The sequence below is a fragment of the Temnothorax americanus genome, unplaced genomic scaffold, assembly GCF_048541705.1.
Source record: "Temnothorax americanus isolate GAGA-0224 unplaced genomic scaffold, ASM4854170v1 Scaffold40, whole genome shotgun sequence".
Classification (NCBI taxonomy): Eukaryota; Metazoa; Arthropoda; class Insecta; order Hymenoptera; family Formicidae; genus Temnothorax; species Temnothorax americanus.
The window spans coordinates 1,369,372-1,396,613 of record NW_027509548.1 but is presented as its reverse complement, the minus strand read 5'-3'; the positions used below and the strand labels follow the sequence as shown (position 1 = coordinate 1,396,613).

General features: G+C 40.6%; 1 protein-coding gene and 1 long non-coding RNA gene across 4 annotated transcripts in view; both read right to left on the bottom strand.

The window, feature by feature from the left end:
* Positions 1-15,124: 15,124 nt before the first annotated feature.
* LOC143902848 (uncharacterized) lies at positions 15,125-17,120 on the bottom strand. Its single transcript, XR_013258507.1, has 2 exons — positions 15,685-17,120; positions 15,125-15,583 (listed from the first exon to the last, which is right to left on the bottom strand). It is a non-coding gene; the product is annotated as an uncharacterized LOC143902848 (long non-coding RNA).
* A 1,944-nt stretch (positions 17,121-19,064) lies between these two features.
* The window catches only part of LOC143902823 (uncharacterized), a 243,254-nt gene continuing 235,076 nt past the window's right edge, over positions 19,065-27,242 (bottom strand). For 2 of the 3 annotated variants that reach the window (XM_077416002.1, XM_077416004.1), the window contains exons 7-8: positions 24,579-24,809; positions 19,065-20,297 (exon numbers count right to left, since the gene is read on the bottom strand). In XM_077416002.1, coding sequence (XP_077272128.1) covers positions 20,142-20,297; positions 24,579-24,809 — 387 coding nt within the window. In that variant the 3' untranslated portion in view covers positions 19,065-20,141. The remainder of the gene's footprint in view (positions 20,298-24,578; positions 24,810-27,242) is intronic. The other variant, XM_077416003.1, reaches the window with a different exon arrangement.

The window sequence follows — 27,242 nt, the reverse complement described above, 5'->3', positions numbered from 1 at the left end:
AATTTAAGTTACAATTAGAATGCGCGGACCTCTATAACGACCGGTCAAGTGACAGTGATCGCGTACGCGCACGTCGTCTGGCTCGAACGGTTTTTCGCACACGTGACAGTGCGTTTGCGCTGTTAAATTTTTTCCACTCGTCTCGCGTAAAATCCGCCATGGGTATATATTGGACAGAGCATATTATCGTCGTACAAGCACCGCCGTAATATCCTATGCTAAATACCCGATGATGTTGAGACGTGTATGTGGACGTTGTCGGATCCGCATCCGTTTTCTCGAGGGTACTTCCAGGTCGGCGTATACGACATATGGAAGTCGTTCCTTCTGCTGTGATTTTTGATACTCAACCACTTGTCGTCCTCGCTCGGTAGTCGAATGGCACAGTTGTTTATCTCTCGGCAGTCTACTCCGTGGGCTTCCAATTTCTCGCTCGAATGAAAATAATGTAAACGTCTGCAAAAAAGACGCTATGTTGAAGCATACGGGTATCAATTTCGAACTGCTCACGGACATTGACATGGTCATGTTCATCAAACGCGGTATACGCGGTGGTCTGAGTCAATGTTCCGGCAGATACGCGCAGGCCAATAACAGGTACATGCAATTCTACGATACATCGAAACCATCGTCATACCTGATGTATTTCGACGTAAACAACTTGTACGGCTGGGCAATGTGTCAACCATTGCCTTATGCAGACTTTCGATGGGTCGAAGACGTCTCGAATTTCGAGTTTAGCGCGATCGCTTTGGATTCGCCCACGGGTTACATTCTCGAAGTCGATCTAGAGTATCCGCAGAATAAACACGACGCGCACGCTGACCTACCGTTCTGTCCGACGCGCGATAAACCACCCGGCAAACGGCAGGACAAACTTCTCGCCACGCTGTACGATAAGAAGCGTTATGTCACACACTACCGCAACCTACAGCAATGCACGCGCCACGGTCTCCGCGTCCACAAAAATTCATCGCGTATTGCAATTCGCTCAATCTCCATGGCTTTGCAATAACATCGAACTCAATACAAAATTTAGAACACTGGCCAAAACGATTTCGAGAAAGATCTGTATAAATTGATGAACAACGCGGTTTTCGGGAAAACGATGGAGAACGTTCGAAATCACTTCGATGTAAAATTAGTGACAAAGTGAAACGGTAGATACGGCGCGGAGGCACTGATCTCGAAACCAAATTTTCACAGCAGGAGCGTTTTTTCAGAAAATCTGATAGCCGTCGAACTGCGAAAACTCGAGGTTAAATTTGACAAACCTATTTACGTCGGCATGTGCATTCTCGACATATCAAAAGTCTGTTTGTACGAATTTCATCACGAGTACATGTCTCCCCTGTATCGCGACAAGTGTAGAATTATGTATACCGATACGGACAGTCTGATATACTACATCGAGTGCGAGGATGTGTACGAGAACGTGAAACGCGATATCGCTAGATTCGACACGAGCGATTACGCGATCGACAACGCGTACGGTATAACGCTCGAGAACAAAAAAAGTGCCGGGCTTGATGAAGGACGAGGATAACGGTGCGATCATGACCGAATTCGTCGGACTCAGGGCGAAAATGTATGTCTTGCGAGTGGATGGTAAGAAAGACTGTAAAAAAGCGAAAGGTGTCAAGAGCAACGTCATAGCCAGGTCGATAACGTTCGACGATTACACGAGATGTCAGCGAGACGAAATTGAAATGAAGCGACAGCAGGCTTGCATAAGGTCCGAAAAACACGAGGTGTACACCCGGGGTGGGGGAGGGGAAATCGCGTTCTTGGGCGCTGCGGGAAGGGAGGGGGGAACCGCGTTTTTCGTGCGCCGCGAGGGGAGAGGGAGGGAGGAACCGCGTTTTTCGGGCGTCGTGTTTTCCGGCGCCGCGGGGCGAGGGGGTCCGCGTTTTCCAGCGCCGCGGGGCGAGGGAGTCTGCGTTTTCCGGCGCCGCGGGGCGTCCGCGTTTCGCCGCGCCGGTCAGCGTGACGTCACACGCTCCCGCTCGCATTGTCTCTCCATCGTAGATCTTTCCCCCGTCCCCGGTCGCGTGCGTCTTCTTGTTCGCGCGGTCTCTCTCGCTCCCGTTCGCGTTATCTTTCCCTCGCGCGTTCTCGCTCGCTCCCGGCCCCCGTTCGCGCGCGTCTTCTCGTTCGCGCGGTCTTTCTCGCTCCCGTTCGCGTTCTTGCTCAGAAATTATGCAAAAACTACAAATAGAAAATTTGCTTACCACAGCTTGATTTCAAAATTTAAAACCCCTGGCTCTTGAGTCAGACACCTTCGGCAATTTGCAACACAACAATGATTTTATACAAAATATTTAGAGTTTTGAACACAGATAAGTTAGAAAGAAGCAACACATGAAAGAAGCTGTAAGCATAAACTGCAGTTTATTGATATGCAATACAGACAGCCTTCGGACACCATGTCTTTGTCACGTAGCACTATCAATCACAAACAGTGCAAACTGAACAGAGATTACACGGTATTATTTGATGTAGTGGGCCTCCACACGACGTACAGAATAAACTCTCGATCAGTGTATAGGCGCGGGTGTCATGTTTTCGCTCAGCGTGCAACATTGAGAATAATACACGTAATCTCACAGTACACGGTGCACAAAATTTTACATTACCAGAAGTAAAATAAAAGTATGTGCAACACATTTTTTTCAACTCATCTAAAGCATTCACTTTAGCCTGGTTTAATACTCGGAAAATTACTTCCAAAACATCTTCAAACCTTTCACTGTCGTAACACAAATCGTCCGACAAAATTGCATCATCATCATCATCATCATCATCATCATCAATAATTTCATGTTCATGTTCCAGTTCATTTACCTCAATGTCCATTTCTTCAGGCACTTCCATTTCTTCATCGTTTGCTTCAACTTTCATATCATGTACCTCAAACTGCAATTCTTTGAAATCCATTTTTACAGAACGTTGTATGCCTCAAAAGGCGCAATACACGATGCTAGTGTTAAAATCACACAGTGCAGACAGTACAAACAGTCGCGACACTTGAAATTTTTCGACAAGACAAACACGTCAGAACACTATCAAGTATGCCAACCGACTCTTACTTCCAGTCCTCGACTACTGAGCGTACCTTCAAATTCATTTTTCTACATCTCACAATTGTCACATAGTTTGTTTATCATATCTAATTTCATCTCAGCATCCATACAATTGCGCCTTCCGAAAAATCTGCGATGTGCAGTTTTGCACGTGTGCAATGATCTCACCGCGAGACACGTATGTTTTCGAAAACGATATCGCGCCATTGACTTTTATGATTTGATCTTCTTGTCCGTTAACTCGCGATCCATATCGGAATTATTGTCATCTCCTTTATCGTGAAAAATATTCTTCTGTATTAAATACTTGACACAAAAGCTTCACCCTCGAATATGAACGTTCGCGTCGCAAAAACTAACCGAAGACTGATCCACATGATGTGGATCCATAATCATCCTGGCGACAATGCTATGCGTTTGTATAATTATCGTTAGACATATTTTGTTTATACATTCCAGCAGCCGAACATCGGCGCTCGCTTTTTGTAATATGCCACGCCATAACCGAATACCGCCGCGACGGTTAAATCGTAATCGGCAGCGGCTCTTCCTAGAAAAAAAACATGAAGAGGACTCCGCAACGGTTAAATCGTCATCGGTGACACATTTTATCAATTGTTTACCTCGGCTATTTTATCTTCAAACCGTCGTAGGGCCATCGACGCTCGCTTTTGTAGTGAGACGCCGTAACCGAATGGCGGCTCGCATGTTCTAGAAGGGTGAGATCATTGCGGAGTCAAATGTCTAACTCGCTGTTTTGTTTATATTCGCCGATAAAATTCCAGCAGCCGAACGGCGCCGTTGTAATACCCCCGCGCCGATAAAGTGACGATCCCCCACCCCGGGGGACCACCCTCGGCGTAGAAGTGGACACCTACCCCCCCCCTTCGGCGGTACCTCTTGTCAATACGATATGTTTATTAATATTTAATAAACATGTCCCGACACGCTCGCCGACCCCCCCCCCCCTAGCTCCCCCTCACCAACGAGTCGTCCTTCTCCCCCGCCCCGGCTGACCCCTCGCCATCAACCCGCCCCCCCCCCCCCCGCCCCCCTCCGCCACCCAGCCCCCGCCCCCCCCCCCCCCCCCCCCCCCACCAAGTCGTCCCCCCCCCGCCCCGCCCCGGCTGACCCCTCGCCACCAAGTTGTCCCCCCCCCCTCCGGCAGACTTTTCGCCACCAAGTCGTCCCCCCGGCGCCTTCCCCCCCCGCCCCTCACCCCCCCTCGGAGCTCCCGAGGTAGATCTCTTATTGTTTTATCTACTATCATGTCTCATAATGTTGGCGTATTCGATGCCTGTAATTTGACCAACGTGAAATTTTATCTAAACTCTGAATTTTATCCGTACGACGACATGAATCTGGATTTTACTAAAAATCGATACGCCGTTCTTTTTGATATGTATGCGCGTTTTCGTAAAACTTATTACGGATACGATTTCTTCGATACGCTTTGCAGCTTGTATACATTCCTGATGAAAGGACCTTTTGTTGTCATCGATTGCTCGCGACAAAACGAATCTGTCAAGAGCGCCATCGTGGATGTGCGAATAGAATTTGATTGTAAAGAAAATGTACCTGTAAATACTACCGCCTATTGTCTCATCTTGCATGATCGTGTAATCTAATACTGCCCGCTGTCTAATGTAGTGCGCAAACTCATGTAAATTGCAATATCAGCAGATATTGCGATATAAGATACACTGATGTACCGCGATAAGATACAGATTGCTCCGTCGTTTCGTCATGATCGTACCGACGTTTGTCGATCTGCAGGGATTCACCGTCGGGATGAAATTTGTCGTAAAGGAGGTGGCGGTTCTGAGAAACGGGACCGTTTTGGCGCATTACATTTTTACATGTTCTATGCCGTGGAGTCTCCTCACGAAATCCGACAGATCATGCGCTTTCTGGTTGATTGCGAATCACCATGGACTACGATGGGAGGACGGAAACGTGCCCTACAACATGGCGAAACATCTAATTACATCGGCTGTACTTGGAGAGGGCGACGAGACGTCGACTCTTGTGTACGTCAAGGGATGCGTGAAACGAGAATGGCTGGTGGATCTGCTTGAGAATAAAGCGAGAAAACATCTAAAAATTGAGACTTTGGATGCAGATTATGAAGATATCAAATCTTTAAATAATCTAGATGTTACTAATACTGTAAGATGCGGAAAACATATTGAGAATTGCGCATTACAAAATGTATTAAAAATATTTAACTGGTGGTCGCGACACCAGAAAAAATTATGATTTTTTTGAAATAAATTATATATGTATATATAAATGTTTTAATAATAAGAGAATAATAAAGAGAATAAGAGATAAATGTTTTATTTCCTTTTCCCACATACTTTGTAGTATAATATAGATGTTTTAGCTGTTCAAGATGAGCTGTTTTTAGCTGGTTTTTAGTTGTTTTTAGTTGTTTGATAGCTGTTTAAAAGCTGTTTTTAGTTGTTTAAAAGAAGTTTGATTGCGGTTCAATAGCAGTTATACAGATCGCTGTTATACAGATAGCTGTTTTAGTTGTTTGATAGCGGTTCAAAAGCAGTTATACAGATCGCAGTTATACAGATAGCTGTTTTAGTTGTTTGATAGCTGTTTCATAGCGGTTCAATAGCTGTTTGATAGTTGTTTCATAGCTGTTTTTAGCTGCTTGATAGCTGTTTCATAGCGGTTCAATAGCTGTTTGATAGCCGTTTGATAGCTGTTTTTAGCTGTTTTTAGCTGTTTCATAGCTGTTTGATAGCTGTTTCATAGCTGTTTTTAGCTGTTTCAAAGCTGTTTGATAACCGTTTGATAGCTGTTTTTAGCTGTTTTATAGCTGTTTGATAGCTGTTTCATAGCTGTTTTTAGCTGTTTTTAGCTGTTTTAGCTGTTTCAAAGCTGTTTGATAGCTGTTTCATAGCGGTTTAAGAGCTGTTTCATAGCTGTTTTTAGTTGTTTGATAGTTGTTTTAAAAAATGTTTTAACGATGTTTGATAGCAATTTAAACAGCTGTCTTTTTTTTCGCGAGGATTATTTTCGCGTAACATAATACGCCGCGGATAAATCGCGCGCATTCTCGACCCTCGTTTTATTTGATAGCGGTTCACTAGCTATTTGATAGCTGTTTTTAGCTGTTTCATAGCGGTTCAATAGCTGTTTAACAGATCAAATCACCGAAAGTCAATGGCGCGATATCGTTTTCGAGAACATACGTGTCTCGCGGTGACTTCATCGCACACGTGCAAAACTGCACATCGCAGATTTTTCGGCAAGCGCTTCCGTACGGCTACTGAGATAAAATTAGATATGATAAACAAACGATGTGACAATAGTGTGATGTAGTAGGATGAATTTGAAGATACGCTCAGTAGTCGAAGACTAGAAGTGAGAGTCGGTTGGTGTGCTTGATCGTGCGGTTTATACAACAATTGGATCGCCATCGAGGACGGTTGGTGAGAGTCAGTTAGTGTGCTTGATCGTGCGGTGTATACAACAATTGGTTCGCCATCTTAAGAGCTGTATATCAAAGCCCACCGATATGAGCGAGTACGCAAAACTTTGCAAACCGATACGTAATTCTAAATTCAAGATTGTGAAAATCAGCGAACCGCAGATGAGAAACTGTAGCAGATTGTATAAGAGGAGAGTCGACGTAGTGCGATATCTATTCCGTCGCGAAATCGGAATCACCAATCTCCGATCGCATCAAGATTTTCTCGATCTCCAAATAAATTGGTTCATCCTCGTAAAAGAAACGTTCTCTTTTTATCAAGATGGAAATATATGTGCCTGAAAAAATGGAAATGCCTAAAGAAATATTTTAAGTGTATATTATCTAAAATTAAAAAACTTATACTGCTAAGAGATTAACAATAAATGCAACAATAAGTGTAACAATAAGTGTAACAATAAGTGTAACAATAAAAAGACAATCAATGTTGTGTCACACACACAGTGCAGAAGGTGACTCAAGAGCCAGGGGTTTCAGGTTGAAATCAAGCGGTGGTAAGCAATTTTTCTATTCGTAGTTTTCGCATAATTTCTGAACGAGAACGCGCGAGGGAGAGATAACGCGAACGGGGGCCGGGAGGGACCGCGCGCGAACGAGAATACGCGCGCGACCGGGGGACGGGGCAAACATCTACGAAGAAGAGATAACGCGAGCTGGAGCGTGTGACGTCACGCTGACCGGCGCGGCGAAACGCGGACCCTTTCGCCCCGCGGCGCGGCGAAAACGCGGTCGCCCCGCGGCGCCGGAAAACGCAGTCACCCCGCGGCGCCGGAAAACGCGGACTCTGTCACCCCGCGGCGCTGGAAAACGCGGTTCCCCCCTTCCCCTCCCCCGCGGCGCCCGAAAAACGCGGTTCTCCCCTTCCCCTCCCCCTCGGCGCACAAAAAACGCGGTTTCCCCCTCCCCCACCCCGCGGTTTCCTTCCCCCGCCCGCGGTTTTCCCCCGCCCGTAGTTCCCCTCCGCTCGCGGTTCTCCCTTGCCCCTCACACCCCTCAGATCCCTTGGTTAGAACAAACGTAGCTTACCTACTGGGATGGAGAGAAAGAGAAGAATTGGAAAGAATACAAAAGAAGTATGTAAAGTGGACCCTAAACCTCGACTTCTGTACACCGGACTATACATATAGTTTATAAGGAAACAGGGATAGAGTAAAAGCTTAGTTTAATTGCGGGAAATAAAGCAGTAAGCTTTGAAGAAAAGGCTATGATGGAGGAGGAGAGAAAATTTGTAATAGAATGTGTGAAGGAAAAAGAGAAGGAGGAACAAAAAGACATGGTGGGGGAGGAGAGAGAGATGTTTTATATAGGCGGATATAGGTCAAATAATAGGGCAGAGAGAGAGAGAGAGAGAGAGAGAGAGAGAGAGAGACTGGGGGAGTGGATGGATAGTAAGATAATAAACACGAGATGCAACAGTCTGTAGATATAAGGACATAATACAGTAGATATAAGGACATAGCACAGGAGAGACCGAAATATTTGAGAGAAAAAGGACACAAAGGGAGTCAAAAGTTGATTGCGAGAAGGAGGTGTGGAAATGAAGAGGAACGAAACGGACGGTAGTGGAAAGAAGAAACTGTCAGATTTGTGAAGAAGAAGAAGGAACAATTGAGCATAGTCTGACACATGTAGATAGAGAGAGTAGGATTAGAGTGAGGGATTTTTTAGGAAAGGAAGGAAAGTTAGCGAATGTAAATTGTATGGAAGAAATAGGAAAAATGAGAGAGAATGTGAGAAAGGAAAAAAGAATGGATGAAGGAGTGAATGATAAGAAGTAATTGTAAACCAAGTCCCGGTTTTAGGCTTAATGGCCGAACTAAATAAAGTATTATTATTATTATTATAAATCAATTAAGTATACGATAGAACTTATATCTACTGTTGTATCGGAGTCCACGCTTATAATACTTTAAAGTGGCACACAATTTTGAATCAAATCGATATATTTATCGTTTTATCGGTATTGTTGCGCTCGCCGCAGTTCGAGATCGCGTCACTACACCCACTCACTCACTCACTCGCGCAACCGGCACTCGCGGGCAATGAAGTGACACAATATAAGATGGTAAAGACTCGTTTTAATAGTACACACGAAATACTACAAAGATCGAGCTGTTACGTTCGCACCAAGTCCGCCGCTCGAAAACAAACAACAACAGAACATCACAGGAAAATCAATAATCCATATCAGCTGGTCGTCAGGGACGATTCTCAACTCGCCGCTAGCACGAGCTGTGTGAAGTTGGCCCCCCCACTACTGCAAATTCAATAATAACTATAACCATTCGTTTGGTGGTCGTTTGGTGGTGTTTGGTAGTCCATTCCCGACGTTTGGTAGTCAAAGCTGTAACTAATAATGCGAAAAAAAGACATATGCGCGTGAAGTTAGCCCCCCCTCTTGTAAAACTCGGCTTTCCAGACTGCGTACATCATTTTACCTGTACGCATTCGTTTGGTGGTCGCGTGCTGACGTTTGGTAGTCCATTCCCGACGATTGGTAGTCAAAGCTGTAACTAATAATGCGAAAAAAAGACATATGCGCGTGAAATTAGACCTTTTTTATAAAATTTGGCTTTCCAGACTGCATATATTATCAAACCGAACAAGCAACATTTACTTTACCAATAAATAATTAACCTGCATATATTATTATAACTATAAGAATTTGTTTGGTGCATTTAGTAATTAAAAATATAATTGTTAAAGAAGATAAAATATATATGTGTGTAACCATGCGTTTCATATAAATATTCTTGTACGATTGCATGTTTAATTATAATCATTAATATTTATTTAACGAGCATTTTATGATGTTTGGTAGTTAATTTTCAATAATTAATAATTAATAATTAAATACATATGGATCAAATTGGTGTAATCCACTTCTAACATTTAAACGTTTTTTCAAGCTTTTTTTATAATAAATCGATACAATAAAATAACAAAAAGTTTTTTTAATTTTTCTTGTAGTTATATTTCATAGTTATTTTTTGAAATGTCAAAGAATATATAATCTTTTAATTTTTAGAATTGTAGAGCGTAATTAAAATAACGACTAATTATGTTTTGTGATTTTTACGAGTATGCATATTGAATAATACAAAAAATATATATGCGTAGTATAAGAATTAGAATTAGTCGTTAATGGAAAAAACCTTAATAATCGCGTTAAGACTGATCAATTCCCTTTAAAAAATTTCTGTCAGTGACTAGGATTACTATGAATACCCGTTTGCTAAGTTTGCTAATAGTTTAATATAACATGATCTCTCTCTCTCTCTCTCTCTCTCTCTCTCTCTCTCTCTCTCTCTCTCTCTCTCTCTCTCTTTCATTTATTGTCCACATATATATTTTATCATTTACACACATATATATTTTATCTTCTTTAACAATTATATTTTTAATTACTAAATGCACCAAACAAATTCTTATAGTTATAATAATATATGCAGGTTAACTATTTATTGGTAAAGTAAATGTTGCTTGTTCGGTTTGATAATATATGCAGTCTGGAAAGCCAAATTTTATAAAAAAAAAGGTCTAATTTCACGCGTGTATGTCTTTTTTTCGCATTATTAATTACAGTTTTGGCTAACAATCATCGGGAATGGACTACCAAACGTCAGTACGCGACCACCAAACAAATGCTTACAGTTAAAATGATATACGCAGTCTGGAAAGCCGAGTTTTACAAGAGGGGAGGGATTAACTTCACGCGCATATGGCTTTTTTTCGCATTATTAGTTACAGCTTTGACTACCAATCGTCGGGAATGGACTACCAAACGTCAGCACGCGACCACCAAACGAATGCGTACAGGTAAAATGATGTACGCAGTCTAGAAAGCCGAGTTTTACAAGAGGGGGGGCTAACTTCACGCGCATATGTCTTTTTTTCGCATTATTAGTTACAGCTTTGACTACCAATCGTCGGGAATGGACTACCAAACGTCAGCACGCGACCACCAAACGAATGCGTACAGGTAAAATGATGTACGCAGTCTGGAAAGCCGAGTTTTACAAGAGGGGGGGCTAACTTCACGCGCATATGTCTTTTTTTCGCATTATTAGTTACAGCTTTGACTACCAATCGTCGGGAATGGACTACCAAACGTCAGCACGCGACCACCAAACGAATGCGTACAGGTAAAATGATGTACGCAGTCTGGAAAGCCGAGTTTTTCAAGAGGGGGGGCTAACTTCACGCGCATATGTCTTTTTTTCGCATTATTAGTTACAGCTTTGACTACCAAACGTCGGGAATGGACTACCAAACACCACCAAACGACCACCAAACGAATGGTTATAGTTATTATTGAATTTGCAGTAGTGGGGGGGGGCAACTTCACACAGCTGCTAGCACGGGCGCATACCGGGCGTCTCGGACAGACTCGCACGGGCGCAACAATATATTTAGCGTTTTACATCCCTTTATAATTTTTAATTATATCTGAGCAGATCTGGATACATTTGGTAAATAATTGTATCTCGGCAGATCAAATTATATCTAGTCAGATCTGATGGTTATATCTGTTCAGATCTGTTCATATCTTGGCAGATCTAATTCTTTTTTTCGAGTAGTTTGTCAAAATTAGTTACATCAACGATTGTTGGCAATATGACAGCTCACATCATTTGGCTATCTGGGTATATACATCACACAATTCAACAGAATGCGCGCATGCGCTTTTGCGTTAAAAGACGCGAAGATTGATATACGTCTGCACCGTGATGTTTTCGCCAGCACTCGAGCTCCTTTAGCAATATAGGAGTATTTGTTGAGCGATTATTCGTGTCTGGCCAGTGGAGGTGATAACAATAACGTAATCGACTTTACGTATAATACCAGTAGTTTATTGGTACACTCTGGATTATCTCTTTAACAGAAAGTGAAAGAACGTAATAGATATATGAAGCGAAAAATGTACGTTACAATAAACGAGACACAACGGAACGGTAGCTACGACAAGACCAGTATAGCCAACTTAAAATAAAAGTACAATAGTGTCGCGTAGATAAACTAATATACGCACGGGATAATAATAATAGTAAGATATGAAGCGCGCCGAATTTAAACTATCTTAACACTCCCACTATTCAAGTGCTTTTATATCATAATCATACATATACTCATACATATCATAATTACACATATTAAGTAAACGTAATTGCATTTCAAAGCCTTGCCTAGGTAGAGCCTTCATAAGAAAGTCGGCACACTGCTTCTTAGATTCAACATACTTTATATTAAGAATGCCATCAGCATATTTCTCTCGTATAAAGTGAAATCGAACATCAATGTGTTTACTTTTCTGATATTATTCAGGATTCTTAATGAGCTTTATGGCGCTTTGATTATCCACATATAAAGTTGTTGGTTTGTCACATTGATATTCAATATCACCAAGAAGTCGCCTAAGCCATATGAGTTCTTTCGTAGCTGAGCTTGCTGCAACATATTCAGCCTCCGTCGTACTTAATGATACCATCTTTTGACGCTGGGACGCCCAGGACACAGGTCCACCAGAGATAATAAATATATATCCACTCGTTGATCGTCTAGTTTTAGTATCACCAGCGTAGTCCGCGTCCGAGTATCCTGTTAAAGCTATACCGTCATTACTACGTTTTAGAAATAATGCCTAGTTTCTGGGTTCCTGCGAGATATCTAAACACCCTTTTTATAGCTCGCCAATGAAGATCAGTGTAACATGTTAAAAATCAACTCAGAAAATTGACAATATATGATATATCAGGACGCGTTACTTGTGAGAGAAACATAAGACATCCTATAGCTCTACGATAAGGTATATCAACATCATTATCGGGATAGTTTTCCATTAGTGTCTTAATCGAGTTTACATCTGCAAGCACGCTTATAGGTTTTGCATCCTTCATATTAAAACTCTCAAGAATGCGTTTGATATAGTTTTGTTGGTGAATAAAAATTGAATGATTTATGCGATCACGACTTATCTGTATGCCTACAAATAATCTTGGATACCCTTCTGTAATTTCGAAAGAATCTCTGAGTACTGCAAGAACTTTATTGAGTACCTCCATTGTTTCTGCTAATACTAAACCGTCGTCTACATAGAGACCTAATATTACAATTACGCCATCAATACAACCTATGTAAACACAAGGATCGGCTGTACTCTGAATAAAATTAAAGAATTTTAAAAACTCGTCAAATTTGGTATTCCATTGTCGGGAGGCTTGCTTAAGCCCATATAACGACTTTAACAATTTACATACTTTACCCTGACATGTTTCGACACCTAAAGGTACGTCCATGTAAATAGATTCGTTCAGCTCGCCATGCAGGAACGCAGTTCTGATATCGAACTGTGCTATCTCTAAATCTCGATTTGCTGCGATGCCCAGAAGCGTCCGAATTGACTCATAACGGATTACAGGAGCGAAAATCTCTTCATAATCTACCCCTGCTTTCTGCGAGAAGCCTTTGGCGCAAAGACGAGCTTTGTATCGAGGATTTTCATCGGATGAGTTTTTTATTTTAAAAACCCACTTATAGCCAATCGTTTTTCTGCCTTGTGGTAGATGTTCCATTGTCCATGTCTGATTCTTGCGATGAGCCTGTAATTCCTCTTCTACAGCTCGCTTCCATTTGTCAACATCTCGACTGGATATTGCCTCTTCATATGTCTGGGGCTCGCTCCATTCTGCTAGGTTTGCTTGGTATCTGACAGGTTTCTTGAGGTTAGCCCTGTCTTTCAATTCACGGGTACAGACACTTGTTTTCTTGTTTGATTTCTCCTCTTCAGTGTCATCATTGTCAGACTCGTTCGCGGTATGGTCGTTTTTGCCTTTGCCATCTTCTTGGACGTTATGATCTTCAGGATGTTGACCAATGTTTTCTTGAATGACATCATTTAAGGGAAGAGTCGTTTCTTCTTTAGTGTATGTAATTTCATTGTCAGTCTTTTTAGTAAAAATCACATCTCTGGATACAGTTATCTTGTTGGTCTTCAGATCGTATGCTCGATAATTAGACGATTTATTGTTGTATCCCACAAATATCAGTTTTCTTGACTTTTCATCCCATTTCTTCCTTCGTTGTTTCGGTATATGCACGAAAACCTCAGAGCCAAAAATTCTCTAATGCGTTAAATCTGGTTTATATCCATTCCAAATCTCAAATGGCGTAGTGTCCTTGTTTCGACTTGATGGTGTCCGGTTGTAAATATATGCGGCTGTATTGACGGCTTCAGCCCATAGGCCTAATGGAAGATTCTTCGCATATATCATGGATCTAGCACTTTCGATGAGCGTTCTGTTGTCTCTCTCGAATCTCCCATTTTGCTCAGGTGTGTAGGGAGATGTCGTTTCCACCTGGATTCCATGCAATGCTAGATATCGCTTCATGTTCTCGTTGATGTATTCGGTTCCATTATCCATCCTTATCACTTTCATTGAACGCTGAAACTTGTTTCGAACTAGAGCATGGTACTCCTTAAATTTCTCAAAGACATCAGACTTATGTCTCATAAAATATACTTTTCTATAACCAGACGCATCATCAATAAAATTTACATAAAATCTTGACCCACCTATTGATTCTTGTTTCATAGGACCTCCAACATCGGTATGGATGAACTCACCGGGCTTGGCGTTTCTTGGCGTGCTTGTTTTGTTGAAAGGAAGTCGGTGCTGTTTGCCATATTGGCATGCCTCAAATACGAATTCAACGTTTCTTGGAATGGTACCTACTTGAATCAAACCTTGATTATTCATTTCGCGTATTGATTTCAGGCTAATGTGACCTAGACGTTCGTGCATAATTTGAAGGCTTGAAGTAGTTGTAAGATTTGCCTCTTGATTCTGGACGACTCGGATTGACATTCTGAACAGATTATTATGTTCTGGAATTCCAACTATCATTGTAGTATTATTCTTCTTTATTAGCATAGAGTCAGATGCAAAAATAATTGTGTATTTCTTCTGGACACATGCTCCCACTGAAAATAAACTCTTGCTTAATTTGGGAACATATAAAACGTCTTCTAACTTTCCATCGAACCATTCTTCGTTAACTTTTCTTTTAATATAAATGGTTCCTCGTCCTTTAACTTCGCAGGAGGTTCCATCTCCAATCTTGACATATTCATTACTGACTGGTATTAAGTTATGAAACCATGACTTATTTGGTGACATATGTTTCGTGGCACCGCTGTCTGAATACTATTCATTCTGAGAATTCACTTCAAAATCTTCAGTGAGTAATTTTACTTCTGCTGAGAAGGCACTGACATTTGCAGAATTATCTCCACTGCTTTTGGATTTGTCTTCGTTGGATTCCTTTCTCTTCTTACGGCAATATTTGATTACGTGCCCTTTTTCATGACAATAAAAACATTCTACTTGTTTCTTTGCATCTTGATCTTTCCTGTCATGCGACGTCTTGTGCTGTGACTTACTGATGCTTACTGCTGCTAATGCACTGGTTGTATCGTCTGCTGCTGTCATCCTTCCTTCTTCTTTTATAAGCCGTGCTGTCAAAGTTTCTAACCTTTGTTTGTCAGAGTCAACACTATCCCATGCGGTGATCAAGGCATTAAATTTAGACGGCAAGCTTCCTAAAATTTTTGCCATTATAGTGACTTCTGACACCTTCTCACCAAGATCATTTAACTTACAAGCCATATTCTCGACATTGGCGATGTGTTGGGCAATTGAATCACTTGGTGACATTTTATAATCATGGAAATTCAATAATCATAAGTAATAATTTGTTTGACTCACTGCGTTGCTCGTGTATCGAACTGAGCTTAGACCACATATCCTTTGATGACTCACATGTTATCAGGTACTCTAGCTGCGTAATCTCCATGGATGACGATAGTATGAACATGGCTTTTGCGTCGCGTCTTATCCATGATTTAATGGCGGCTCGATTGTCGTCCGTTTCTTCTGGCTTCGGTTCCGTTCCATCGACGATTCCCAAAATGTCGTTTGCGATTAAAATCGAACTAAAAATTGAACTTGGAAATATTCTTTAGGTCGACAATTTCGCTCATCTCTGCTCTTGAAGTACCGTATGTCTAAAATTACGGACTAGTATCCAACGTACGTTTTTTCAGGTTATTATTATCCCGCGGGGGTCTGTGCCCATAACCTGTTGAGCGATTATTCGTGTCTGGCCAGTGGAGGTGATAACAATAACGTAATCGACTATACGTATAATACCAGTAGTTTATTGGTACACTCTGGATTATCTCTTTAATAGAAAATGAAAGAACGTAATAGATATATGAAGCAAAAAATGTACATTACAATAAACGAGACACAACGGAACGGTAGCTACGACAAGACCAGTATAGCCAACTTAAAATAAAAGTACAATAGTATCTCCTAGTGTCGCGTAGATAAACTAATATACGCACGGGATAATAATAATTGTGGCGGTCTTCCGACCGCACAATCAAGACGGTACGCGCGCCGCGCGCGCGCCCACCGATCACGCGCCGAGCGCGTGGGCCCGACTACGGCCCGCGAAGCTATACGAAAGCGCCGCCGACAGGTGGCAGATTTTCTCGCGTTTCAGTTCCCGACAGGGAAGAATAAAAGGCCACACGGCGACGGCCTAGACAGCTTTCGACTGCTCTTCGGCTCAGAGCCGAAAACAGGAGAAGCATTTTGGTAACCGATCTTGCCGTCACCTTGCCGCCGCCGAAGCTACGGCCACCACCGAGACGAGCTGCGCCACTTCGCCTGCTGCTACCGCCACAATCTCAGCGGCCCCTGGACTACCGCCCAGGCCGACCGTGGAAGCTCGTCCAGCTCCAGCTCTCGCCGGGCGACTGACTCGTCCTCCACGTGCGCTCATCACAACGTGGGACGTACGAGTCGGCGCTACACGTCTCCTCGACTAACGTGGACGGTGCCTCCACTCCTGTCGCCGCTGCCACCGTCACCCTTCGAGCGGGTACACCAGGGGACGCAGACCATCCCGCCTGCGCGTGTACACCGAGGCGTGCAGCACCAGCCATCACGCGGCACTCTGGAAGTGCAGACGGACACGGAGTGGGAGGTCACCTCCTCCCAAGGGACGCAGACCGAGGAGCCAGCGACACTCCTATCGGAGTCGACACTGACTGCGGAACCGGAGCAGTCCCTCACGCCACCAGGGACACCGCCGGCGTGGCGGAAGTTCAGCTCCTTCCGGAGGACCACGACGCAGCCGAGCATCATCTGGCGTGAGCGACTCCGCGACTAGGAGGAGAAGAAACCAATCGGCCTTTTTCAGGGCCACACAACAAGAAGAGCCCAAACGGCCCTTTGCAGGGCCGCCTCCACGGCCCTTCTCAGGGCCTTCTTCAGCACACTGACACACCAACATCTGTATAGCAGGACCTAGAATAAACAACCTATTTATTGTACACCTCTGTCTCTCAGCTCACTCGGCGATCCCTTTCTCGCTACGACATATCCTCTGCGAAGGGCACGCGACGCCCCAGCGTAAGTGGCTAGCGCCCACAATAATAGTAAGATATGAAGCGCGCCGAATTTAAACTATCTTAACAGTATTACATATATTGTATTATAGAAACAGAGAAAAAGATGAGAGTGGTCATGCCCGCGTTTTAGCTGTACCCGAATCCTGTAGATAATGTGCACGTTTTTGTGGTTCTCTTCCGTGTGTGTTATGTTGTAACCGAACGGTACTACAGGATGGTGCGATTCGCGTGGATGTCCTATAAATCAACGGTCGCCACTCGGTTTGACCTAGAATAACGGAGAAGGTAGGTATCTCTGATTTCTCGAATCGTCAATCTAACTAATTTTCCTTATTTGCAGGTTCCCGCCACGGATGGATCATCGCCGCCGCTGCCTAGTGTCGCCGCTGCCACCGCCGATCAGGATCAACGAGGGACTTCGATGGATCAACGCCGATGGACCAGGTAAGTATGTAAGGTAAGTAGAATTGATAATTCTCGAAATATTATTTCATGCTATGACTCAACAATTTATTCAATAATTTCGATTCACACAGTTGGTTGTCGACAAATCTTCGTATTGCACAAGTTGCTGTTCACAGGTATTGCAGAGGCCAAGTGCCTTGTCGCTTTACGGCGCACAATGATTCGTTTGGCAATTGTATGCCATTCGCAATTGTAATTGCGACAGTTAACGCTTTACGCGGGCGTTCCCGGTTGATTCGGTTGTCGCGAGAGGTAATACAACGCACCCGATTTACGCTCGCGAAGTTTAGCGCGGCCACGATATATATACGGCGTGTAATAGATCTTACTCGTTCGACGATCCCCGAGAGACTGCCTCGAGTCCCGCGTCTCGCTGTGGCTCTCCACCTTCGGAGTTTACCCCCACTCCGGCCGTATTGCCCGCTTTCTCTTTCGGTAATTTTCCACGCTACGCAGTAACAATAGGTGTTTACCGCTTTCGCCGCGACAGGTGTTTGCCAGATGTTCGCGGTGAAAATTTCCGCGCCCTTCGCCTTACGGATGACGCTCTCTCTCTTCCCCAGGGTGGTGGTTTTTCACCCCCTTTACCCCGCACGTTACCACGTCGCCGACTTGCGCGCACGTCGCCTTCCGGGTCACAATTGCGGCATCCGGACTAACTTCTCGAAGAAGATGTCCGGGTCTACCTGGTGCTGTTCGCCGTCGACGGCAACCCCCTCTGACTCTGTCTGGGAACCTGGTAAGCCTGTTCCCGGGTTCGGTTCTCGGCGATGACCTCCGGTTATCGAGATCGCCAACGGTTATGTATCTCGGGTGCCGCGCCCCGGATCTCGACGCCGACCTCTACTGCGCGCTTCTCGGGTCTCCCTGAGTGGTCAGGGCCACTTTGTTCTCGGAGATGACGCGCGGTCTCCGAGATCACCGACGGCTGGGTATCTCGCGTTCTACGGGTCGGATCTCAACGCCGACCTCAACTGCACCCTCCTCAGGTCCCCTTAAGTAGTCAGGACCACTTTGTTCTCGGAGATGACGCGCGATTTCCGGTATCGCCGACGGCTGAGTATCTCGCGTTCTACAGGTCGGATCTCGACGCCGATCTCTCCTGCGCGCTTCTCGGGCCTCCCTGAATGGTCAGGGACCCTTTGCCCCCGGAGATGAACCGCGGTTTCCGAGATCGCCTACGGTTGGGTATCTCGCGTTCTACTGGTCGGATCTCGGCGCCGATCTCGACTGCACCCTCCTCGGGTCCCCTTGAGTAGTCAGGGCCATTTTGCCCTCGGAAATGCCTCACGGTTCCCGAGATCGCCCACCTGTTATTGAAGATTGTGTGGGGCTTTTTAACTAAAGTATTACCCGCTTGAGCCGTGTCTAATAAATGACTTGTGATCCCGAATCGATCGGAACGAACTAAACTTGATTTTACTTCACCTACTGGAGCCGCTGCTCCGCGGATGACTTATATCTAATGGAGTATATCTATATCTATATTTTACCGTATGGGCTATTGAAGGACGTGAATAACTCGATCTTCATTATATTACCGATTTATTGGTCACTTTATACTTATAACTAAGATTATCGTGGGCCTTCGTCCGGGTTCGTCTCCCATCCTCGGAACGCATAGTTATGTCTAACGGGCCCCTTGTCGTGTGGAAGATTTCCGACTCTAGACGGGCTCTGCAGGCTCGCCGTGGACCCGTTCTCGCTTACTAGCGCCTTGTATGGCACTTCAATTCGCCCTCCTACCGGTATTGAGCTCGTCCGTGTCGTGGCTGCCGTCGACTTTACCCTGCAAAAGACCATTCGGGGTGTCCCTTGGTAAAGTGTTTGCGACTGGGAAGCATGCGGTTGCAATGTCCACGCATAAGCTTTTTGAAGGAGCAAGCTACTCTAATCAACGGGATAAAACAGCATGGTTGAATTTATCATAATCATACATTTCCTTTAAAAACAAAATTGACATATTTTGATATATTTCGCACAAATTAGTCGGTTACAAAAAAAACGGGATCAAAAGTTCTTGTTGGCTCACTCTGTATATGTATTCTTTGAGATATCCAAATGTAAAAATAAATAATAGACGATTAAGATTACATTGCTGCTGTATGATCAATTGCGCGCACATAAATTATTTTATTCTTAACAAAAACAGTGTATTACAAATTAATCGATTCCATATAAAAATGGCGTATATCATGACCCAAGTATGCACACAATGTTGGATATCATAATATTGTCCGTATAAGTGTCTGTTTAAACACCAAATTGCACTTCAATGATACTTCAAACTGTAGCACTGATGATAAGTCCTTAAAATGGTTCAATAGTTTTCAGTGATATATACTTATAAGACATTATCAAATCTCTCACAAAGTTATTTTTTATCGCAATAAGATTTCATTGTGATCTTTGAGCATGTCGCAATTAATTTATTATGTGTATGCAAATGTAAAATCACTATTTATAACTCTTTACATAACTTTTCTAATTGTTTTATATGTCCTTTGAATCAGTTGTGTGACTATCTCTGTATATAAATCAACTAGATTTGAAACAAAAATTTTGTTCCAGTGCGTTCCGTGAAGTACGAAACATCCTATAATTATCAACTGGGTGGTATTGCCTTGGCAGTTTGTCCAAATCCTAAGTTAGGCCTAGTACCAAACCATGACATTTTCCATTCTAAAGTTTCCTGAAGTAGACGTTCCTCCTCTGGTGAAAAGTGTAACAATGTTGCCACTGCCCTTGTTAAATGGAGAGCCTGAAAAAAAAGTATAATTACACTTAAATAAATAAAATTAATGAGATTGATAATATTGGCTCGTCAATAGATAGATCACAAAAATTAAATTTAAGGCCAATGAACCTAAAGTGTGGGTATACTTGTAATAATACAATAATTATTCTTTTTTATTACATTTCTGACAGTCTTTGATTTAACTTTTTATGCATCCAGAAGAACTGTTTAGTTGATGTTATATACTGGTTTCGATCTTTATTAAGGTTCTTTAGTCAATGATTAAAAAAAAAATCTGAACAAAACTGCAAGAACTCCTTCCTTTTTAGTGCTTGGCGCTTGCTAAGATCATACTACTCCAATGTCCCCATTCGGATGATATTTGAATTACTGACGACAGAATTGCTCAATCATGCATATTCTTTTATTATATGAAAAATTATATAGTAATTCTGATCATAAAAAGAATATAACATAATTTGGATTTGTACAACAAAAAATAAAAAAATTTTAAACACCGTAATATAGCTATATGAAAAAGACAGCTTGCAAAAGATAGTTGAAATGCTTTTAATAAAAAAAAGAGTCTGACAGTTTCGTTTAGTTCATTTTTGACCATTTGCTGAAGAAGACCTTTTAATTCATAGAAATTAGCTATTCTCTAAAAAATCGCGAATTACTTATCATACTTGCAAATAAAACAATACTGCACGTGAAAACAGAGTGTTGTACGAAATAGAATTAAATATAACTATGTATAATTATACATATATAAAAATATACACAGGGTGTATCAGATCACTCGTCCCATCCGATTTTTTCGTAAACGCGAGGTGAGAGAAAATTGAGGAGAAATGTTAATAAGCTCTATATCCTATGAAGGTATTTTCGTTTTCCGGAAATGACCGGAAGTAATGGTTACTGTGTGTCAAATTTAAAATTTTAAATAAAAACATATGTAGGGTATCGTTAAATAAATCTTGAAAAAAAGAAACATTTTTTATTTAAACATAACCGCGATAAGTTCCTCTTTAACTGTTGAGGAGGAACTGAATGGTGACGGTGTCGTAACAATAACAAAGTTTTGTATCCGAAACGGGAAATATTACTTTTATTACGTCTTGATTTTTTCAAAGATTTTGGGGAGTATTCGGGAAGCATGCCAATCACTAAGTGATGCAGAAGTCCTTCGAGTCATAGATATATAACATCAGAGACAGAATCCATCTTTGTTTAGATTAAGACGGAAGGCACATTGAACATTTGTAAGGCTTAATAAAAATAATAATACTCGTTTCAGATTCGAAACTTCGTTATTTATTGCATCATCATCACCATTTAGTTTTCGAATCGTTTCTTCTCAACGGTTGGAGATATCACGATTATGTTCAAATAAAAGATGTATCTTTTTTCAAGATCTATCTAATAATACCCTACACGACACAGGTTTCCATTAAAAATTTTAAATAAGTTGACCACAGTAGCTATTACTTCTGGTCAGTTTCGGAAAAATACTTTCATTTGATTCTTCGAATAGAATATGGAGCTTAAAATTTCTCCCCAATTTCCTCTTATCTCGCGTTTACAAAAAATCGGGTGTGACGGATGGTCTGATACACCCTTATATACAGAGTCAGTTCAAAAAAGATGGTACCAAATTTTATGCAGTATGCAATATGCAGTATTCGTAAAAACAAACCGAAAAGTCTTAATAAACATTACTCCAAAAATCATTTATTTCCGAGTTATAACCATTTGATGCAGTGTTCTCTGTTTGCTTCACGAGTATGCCTTGCATAACGTATATACACAAGACCGCTCATACACTCGTCCTTCACGAGTTTCTAAGTTTGACGAATAAATGAACATCGTCGAACTTTTCGACAATATTCCTCTTCTACGTAGACAACAAATGTGATTCATGATGATGCCCCTGCGCATTTCCTTATGATTGTTAGATAACATTTAAGCAATTGTTTTCAAGAAAAGTGGATAATCCATTTGCATAGCCACCTCGCTCACCAGATTTAAATCCGTTAGGGTGCAGTCCCATTGGAGGTTCGATCATTACTTGTGAGTCAAAAATGCGATTGAAATAAATGTCATTACAGCGATCCCGAATTATATGCAATATTAGTATAATGAATTGTGGATACTTACGTGCTATATTCTTCGTCAATTATTAGTGTATAGAATATTAACAAACATATACTGGGGTATGAGAGCGTCAACGACTCGAGAATCGCTTATTCTACGCTGGGACCTGAACTTTGTGACGATAAAGCCTTCAATCCACACGGTAAAGTCCGATTTTTAAAGTCTTTACACAATCCTTGATGTTTCATCTATCAAATGCTAGTTTTTCAATTAAGGCTCTTAATGGCTTTCGAGTATAGAAAGTTCGAAGTTGCTTATTTGGCCAACATTATATATAGGTTAGAACCTGTCACTTTGTGACAATAAGCTTTCTTTACTCGAAAGCCCTCGTAGAGCCTTAATTTTTTTATATGATTTACATAAACATTTTACACAAATAATCGCAAAACTTGAGCAATATTGACCGTATAGTTTTTTGTAATATTATTCAGAAATTGACCACTTTTATCCTAACCCTTACGGAGATGAAAGTCGCACCGAGGTAGATTATCAGTGGTTTAGTACACACTTAGTTTTCCTAGGACTTTGAAAAACTAGCATTTGATAGATGAAACATCAAGGATTGTGTAAAAAAAATCGGACTTTATACTTTACCGTGTGGATTGAAGGCTTTATCGTCACAAAGTTCAGGTCCCAACGTGAATGTTGGATATAATAAACGATTTCCGAGTCGTTGACGCTCTCATACCCCGACATATATTTATTAATTCTCTATACATTAATAATTGACGAACAATATAGAACATAAGTAGCATCCACAATTCATTATATTAATATTGCATATAATTCGGGATCGCTGTAATGACATTTATTTCTGACAGAATAGCGCTTCGTTATCAAGATAGTTTTTGTGTAGAATAGGACATAAACACTTCAAGCAAACTGAACTTTATTACAGTCGACACACTAGACTTGTGCCGTTCAGGCGGAAGGAGTACAGAGTACAGCGGCCTCTCTAGCGAGGAAGAACATAAACATAAAAACTGAACCTAGATAGGCAAACTCACTAGAACGAACAGTCAGACATAAAACGCAGGCGCACTGAGTTTTAAAGAACACAAAGACATTTTTAATATATTGCCTATTTATCAATTTCAGTCGCATTTTTGACTCACAAGTAATGATCGAACCTCCTTAAGGTGATCCTAAAGCTGTCTGTAATACCTACAGTCGTTTTTAACAATATTTGCTTCGTATAAAAATTCTACAACTTGATGTTACAAAATGAGGGTGCAGGTCCATTCAGTAGACATCAAGGAATATCATACCGTTTGTAGAATTAGGCTGAGACTCTAAACAAAAAAGTTAAGCGGAAAGTACGATTACGTGAACGTAATGTACGTACATTATCGTACTTTTTGCTTAACTTTTTTGTTTGGAGTCTCAGCCTAATTCTACAAACGGTATGATATTCCTTGATGTCTACTGAATGGACCTGCACCCTCATTTTGTAACATCAAGTTGTAGAATTTTTATACTAAGCAAATATTGTTAAAAACGAGTGTAGGTATTACAGCTTTAGGATCACCTTAAACACGGATCGAAATGACGGATCGGATTTCTCACTAGAATTGAGCGGTCCGTTCCTGTTCCGTTCCGTAATAATTTCCTCCATCAGTTCCATGTAGCAAAAACGGAACGAAATCTGGTTACAAAATATATTTCACTCTTACAATTCAGTGTTTCAGAGTATTCGCAACAATATTATCGGCAAGATAATTGTACAAATTATATATGTTATTGCTTCAGTCGCATCAAAATAACGAAATATCGAAGAATCAAGCACATTTACCTGGGACTGCTCCCTTAGACTTTTATTTAGGGACATCTGTAGACTATAATGTACACCACATTAGTTGACACATTAGATGAACTGATACAGAAAATTGAAAACTCTTGTCAATAAATAATACGAAATACCTGGAATTTTTTAATGTATCCGATCTTCAATGAGAAAGTGCCGAATTGTGTGTTGAAATGAACGGAGGACACATCGAACATCTGATGTATAAAATGCTACAGAAATAAATGGTTTATGGAGTAATGTTTATTAAGACTTTTCGATCTGTTTTCATGATACTACATACTCCTATAGTACCACCTTTTTTCAACACCCTGTATATAAGTTACATCAGAATAAGTGTGTACCTCATATTCTCTGCTAGTGAGAAATTTTATAAGAACGTGTTTCAAGTATTTAAAATTAACGTCATCCTCCCTGGAATTATTATGTCTGGCAGTGACAGTTTGGGATGAACTTGGATTGAGAATAGCAGCAGAAGCGTTAGCATCGTTATCTAACGAAGAGGATGGAATCTTTAACTCACGTTGAAGCGTTTTCTTCATGTCAGTTAATCGTTGTTGTAAAATTTTAATTGTCTGCGAAGAAGAAAACAAATTAAACTGCATTATTTATTTAAATAGTTGATATGAATATTTCAGATAGGTAACAGATAAATATTATTGCGATTAGAATCGAATGTTTATAGACTTAAATGTTATTAAATGTTCAATTTGCACACAGCAACGAAAGATTTCAGAAAGCTTTCAAAAAGTTGTCAACGAAATATGAAACCTTTCAAAAAAACATTTCAGACATGTTTCAGATATATTTCAGAAAGGTAAAATGTCCGCCAAGCTGAAATTTCAGAAATGTTTCTGAAATCTCAGAAATATTTTTGAAATAATTCTGAAATGCTTTAAAAATATTTATGAAATGCTTAAGAAATATCTCTGAAATGCCTAATAAATATCTATGAAATGTTTCAGAAATATTTCAGAAATATCTCTGAAATGCTTCGGAAATATCTCTGAAATGTTTCAGAAATATATGGAAAATATTTTAGATACTTTTTTTCACATACAGGGTGATCCGGAACAATTCCCTGTCCTTTATAAATCATATTCTTGAACATATTGTAAGATTATTTTTCCTCTTGCAAAATGTTATCCGATTTTTAGTTGCTGAGTTATTAAGGTAGGCGTCTCGCTACGTGCTAGTCATGTGACTGTTTGTAGGTTTTCACGTTCAGAAATATATTTCAGGCAATTTTTGCTAAGGGAAAAATAATTTTATGAATTATGGTGTAAAATTTCATACGTGACAAAGTATGTTACTTTTTCCAAATTATGTGATTTTTCTCATTTGACTCCGTTTTGATCAGCTGATCATGCGAGTCGTCGAGAAAGGTTACAAGTGAGGTTACATCTCCTTTTCGATTGAATTTTGACAATTACTGAGAAAGGGTTTCAAAACGCATGACAGGGGTGTCAATTACTATCCAATTCGGCTAAGAAAGACGAGCCTCATAACCTGCAACTACAGTGATTAGCCAGCGGCTTGCCAAGTCTTCCCAACCTTACCTCGACCAAAAAATGTCTGCTCGATTACCGCATTTTCACTAAAATAAACTTAAAAATTAGCAGCGAAATCTCCTGTAAACTATATATTTTATGGTTGCATCGGATTCTTCGAAATCTAATGTACAAAAAGCAATGTTTTTTCTCACTTCATCTAATCGAAAAATGCGAAAAATATGTGATTGAAACCGTGATAGAGCCTTCTTTTTCTGGCCGTTTGTATGAAGTAATGCAAAATTTGTGATTTTCGAGATCGATTTTCTAGAGTAAATAGTCGGTAAGGAGACACAGAAAAAATCGACTGCAAAGCTGATCATATAATTTGATATAAAATCCAAAATCGAAAACTTTATCTAATACATGCCCTGACGAGACGACTACCTTAAGCTAATAGTTTGTCTATTACGGGCCGGTCAGAAGGTAGGCAGGAGCGGCACAATTAACCATCAGATGTTCAACTTCTGCGTCAGCATCTGACGGTTAATGGTGCCGCTCCTGCCTACCTTCTGACCGGCCCGTAATAGACAAACTATTAGCTTAATAACTCAGCAACTAAAAATCGGATAATATTTTGCAAGAAGAAAAATAGTTAACAATTTGTTCAAGAATATAGATTAATTATTAAAAACAAGAAATTGTTTCGAATCACTCTGTATATCTGTAACAAATTTGAAATAGATCCTTATTCAAAGATGTATATTATGTCTGTTACGTTTATGTGAAATATTACAGAAATATGTAGGTAAAAGTCAATAAAATATTTATAAAATACTTTTACAAAAACGAGTGTATTCTTTGTGTAATTTTTATTTTAATTGTGATAGTACCTACACTGTTGCAACAGTTTACAACTAACAGTCCATAACAGTACATAATATATGTAACAATGTTATTGACATACATAATAAATTTTCTTTGTGTCTTGTAACACTTAACAGTTTTAATATCACAAATTAATACCTTATAATAGAGAAATAAACTATGATTATTATATATCATGTGTGCGTAAAAAAAATATATATATACCTTAGAAAGATAAACTATCTTATTATATATATCACATTTATGTGGAAAAAGTATATATATACTTTAGAAAAATAAACGCATATTAATATATACTATATCACATGTGTAAAAAGAAATATATGTATATATATATATATATATATATATATATATATATATATATATATATATACCTTAGAGAAATAAACTCATCTTATTATATATCACATGTGTGTGTAAAAAAATATATATACAGGGTGGGCCAAAACAAAACAAACGTGTTTTGGTATTTAACTCAATTAATACGAAAAACGCTCAGACATGTCAACTTTAATTTGAATCACCAAAGTTCAACCCCATAAGAGAATGTCTGAGCGTTTTTCAAATTAATTAAGTTAAATACCAAAAAACACGCTTGTTTCGTTTTTGGTGGCCCACCCTGTATAT